At 40.6% G+C, this 3,452-nt stretch overlaps 1 protein-coding gene across 1 annotated transcript; it reads left to right on the top strand.

The window, feature by feature from the left end:
• Positions 1 to 420: 420 nt before the first annotated feature.
• On the top strand, positions 421 to 2,816 carry LOC114762061 (uncharacterized). The gene is made up of 4 exons (XM_028951511.1): positions 421 to 773; positions 884 to 2,402; positions 2,479 to 2,516; positions 2,588 to 2,816. The coding sequence occupies exons 1-4, from the start codon at positions 421 to 423 to the stop codon at positions 2,814 to 2,816; spliced, it is 2,139 nt and encodes a 712-aa protein (XP_028807344.1).
• The last annotated feature ends 636 nt before the right edge of the window (positions 2,817 to 3,452 follow it).

The following is a 3,452-nucleotide window of genomic DNA, read 5'->3' as shown; positions in this document are numbered from 1 at the left end:
TGAATGAGGAAGAAATGAGTATTTAAGTGCATGGGCATGTAGGTTGGGAGTGAGTTGCAAATCTTACGGTTTTATGGTTTAAGAAATTCATGCTGATGCTGTTTTAAGTTGTTAAAGATGTGGTGTTTGTGATGTTTTCAAAAGTGGGTGCATATTGAGAATAATGCACTGCTGAAGGAACATAGGTAGGCGAAAAAGAAAGGGAAATGGGTGTGTGGCCTGGAATGGGTTATATGACAGGTAGACGCGCAGAGGAATGGTGAAAATACATAGTACGATGGTAAATTTGGTAATTCTGGTTGTGTGCGAGAAAAAGCAATATAATGTTGTGAAAATACTAATTCTTGTTGTCAATTGTCAAATTGCTGATGTAAACGTACGTTGTGTCATACTTGAATGATGTGCAGCAGCAGAGGATAAATGGCTAGCAGTAGTAGGAAACAAGTATTTTGCATCTTTCATGTTAGAGGGCACTTTGTAAAGACCTCAGAAGGGAAATTCATTTATGAAGGGGGCATCATTACTGGAAGATTGATTAGAGAAGGGATGACATATGAAGAACTACAATGCATGGTAGCTCATGATGTGTGGCCAGGGACTCGTGAATATAAAATGAAGTACACAGTTAGCTTTGACCGGGATACATTCTTGGATCTTGTTGACGATATTGGTGTTGGACAAGTAATTGAGTACAACAATAGTAGTGGCCATGTTTATGTTTGTGAGAATGAGAAAGACTTCACACAAGTGTCACAGCTGGACAGTGTACAAGAGTAAGTTGTTCTCAACTGGTTTTATTAAGATTGTGTGTAGGATAAGAAAGAATATGTCCAATTTTGATAAATTGAACTGTAATACTGAATAGCTGTATTTGTTTATGCAGGTTAGATGATTTGGTTGGCCCTTGTGGAATGTCAGTATCTGCAATGGAATTGGATCTAGACACAGACAACATAAACATATCTTCCGTACAAGATGTGCCAACACTGATAGGAAGTGTAGGTATGGAAACGTTGCCAACCCCAATAGCGGTGATGAATTCATCAAAGTGGGCAGATTTGTTGATGTCAAGAGGGCAAACCTTTGTTAGTGCTGAACATTTTAGAGAGGCATTATATAAGTATAGCCTTGCACACAAGTTTGGTTACCGGTATGTAAAGAATGATAGGCATAAGATGATTGTGAAGTGCTGTGTAGAGGGTTGTCCCTGGGAAATTTCAGCATATGGTGTAGGTGAGAATAATGGATTCCTAGTTGTGAGAAGATTTAACTATGAACACTTGCATTATGCACAAGACAACTTAGTTGTCCCTCAGAGAAAGAGGTGCAAACTTGCTTCAGCAGTCATAATAGATGAGTTGATTTCTTGCATGCACAAAGCTCCAAATGACATTAGACGGGATTTGGAAAGAGAGTATGGGTTGAGGCTCAACTACCAACAAGCATATAGGGCGAAAGAGAAAGCATTGGAAAAAATTCATGGTTGTCCGCAGGAGTCTTATATGCTAATCCCTTGGATATGTGAAAGGCTGAAGGAAAGTGATCCAGAAACGGTAGCAAAGTGGGTTGCATCATCAGATAATAGATTTCAAGCTGTATTTATTGCATACGGTTGCTGTGTAGAAGGGTTTTTGAAAGGTGGCAGACCTGTATTATATGTGGATGGATGCCACTTGAGTGGTCCGTACAAAGGAACGTTATTGGGAGCACAAGCGTATGACGCGGATAATGAATTATTCCCACTTGCATATGCGATTGTTGGAGGTGAGACGCTTGATGACTGGGCATGGTTTCTTGGTAACATAAAGGATATTACGGGCTCATTAGAAGTGACAATAGTATCGGATAGACACAACTCAATAAAAGGTGCAGTGCAAGCCGTGTTTGGAGGAGATCGACATGCTTTTTGCTACCGTCATGTGAAGGAGAATTACAGTGCTGAGTTTTTGAAGATAACCAGGGGAAAGAGGAGGACCAGCGGACAGACAAAGGAAGTTGCACTAAAATTACTTGATTCTATTGCATACGCAAGACTTGATAGAGACTTTGATTGCAGTATGGAAAAGCTAATGGCATTTTGTCCAGAATTAGGACAATGGCTTCAAACAAATGGAGACATTGACCGTTGGGCACAAAGCAAATTTCCTTACAAGAGGTGGGACAATATCACAACAAATCTAGCCGAATCCTTTAATGCTTGGCTTGTTGGTGAGAGGAAGCACAACATAGCTGTCTTGATACATGAGCACAGGGAAAAATTGGCAAACAAGATGTACCACAGCAAAGAAGCCATGACGAATTGGAGCAATGGTGTGGGACCTAATATAGAGGAAAAGTTGATGGATCATGTGGCCAGATCAGAAAGAATGGATGTGCAAAATTATGGAATGAACAATTTCAGGGTCAGATGGGGAAACCTAGATGTGCGGGTAAATCTTGTGTTACGTGAATGTACCTGCAAAGGTTGGCAAATGTCAGGACTACCTTGCCCACATGCGTGTGCTGCAATCAAGAAGGTATATGGTAATATATATGCATATGTCGAGGATTGCTTTTTACTCTCAGCCCAAAAGAAAATTTATGGCAGACTCATGATTCCAGTTGAGACCCATGACATCCCTAGGCCAGATTCCCTTCGATATGAAGATTACTCGTCCACCATCTTCCTACAACCACCATTGACAACTCGGCGTGCTGGAAGACCCAGAGGTAGGAGGATTGAATCACAATTCCAGCAGAAGAAAGCGTATCATTGCTCAGGATGTGGTGAAGCTGGTCACACTAGAAAGATTTGCACTAACCCGAACCCTGGGTGACTTTGTTGCTCAAAATGGTCTTTTATTTTTTTGGTTCAACACACAGCTACTTTTGTACATAAATGAGCCCCACTATGTAGTTGTTGAGTTGTTGGGGAAGTAGCTATGACAACCCATTTTGATTTTTTGGTGGTGGGTTCGATTATATTTTGTATAGTGGTGTCAATAGTTGAAAAATTTCATGACAGTAGGTGACTATAGCTGTCGCAGGATATGTTAGGCTGTAATCTGTCCACATGCGAATGGACTATTTTTAGTTGTAAATATTTGTATGTATGTTGCAAATTGTGTAATGTCACTTGCAAACGGAGATTCCCCTGCCTGTCCACTGACGGACAGCTTCTTCGGGTGAAGGTCATCGTATGTAAATGGACTGATTACAGTTGTGAATATATACATATGTATGTTGCCAATTGTCTAATGTCACTTGCAAATGGTATACGAAACCATACTTGGACAGCTTCTCCAGGTGAATCAGTCCGCATGCAAATGGACTATTTTTAGTTGTAAATATTTGTATGTATGTTGCAAATTGTCTAATCTCACTTGCAAACGGAGATTCCCCTGCCTGTCCACTGACGGACAGCTTCTTCGGGTGAAGGTCGTCATATGTAAATGGACTGATTACAGTTGTGA

This window comes from Neltuma alba, unplaced genomic scaffold (genome assembly GCF_004799145.2).
Source record: "Neltuma alba isolate B1F8T4 unplaced genomic scaffold, ASM479914v2 tig00011184_pilon, whole genome shotgun sequence".
Lineage (NCBI taxonomy): Eukaryota > Viridiplantae > Streptophyta > Magnoliopsida > Fabales > Fabaceae > Neltuma > Neltuma alba.
This window is presented reverse-complemented; position numbering and strand designations above follow the sequence as displayed.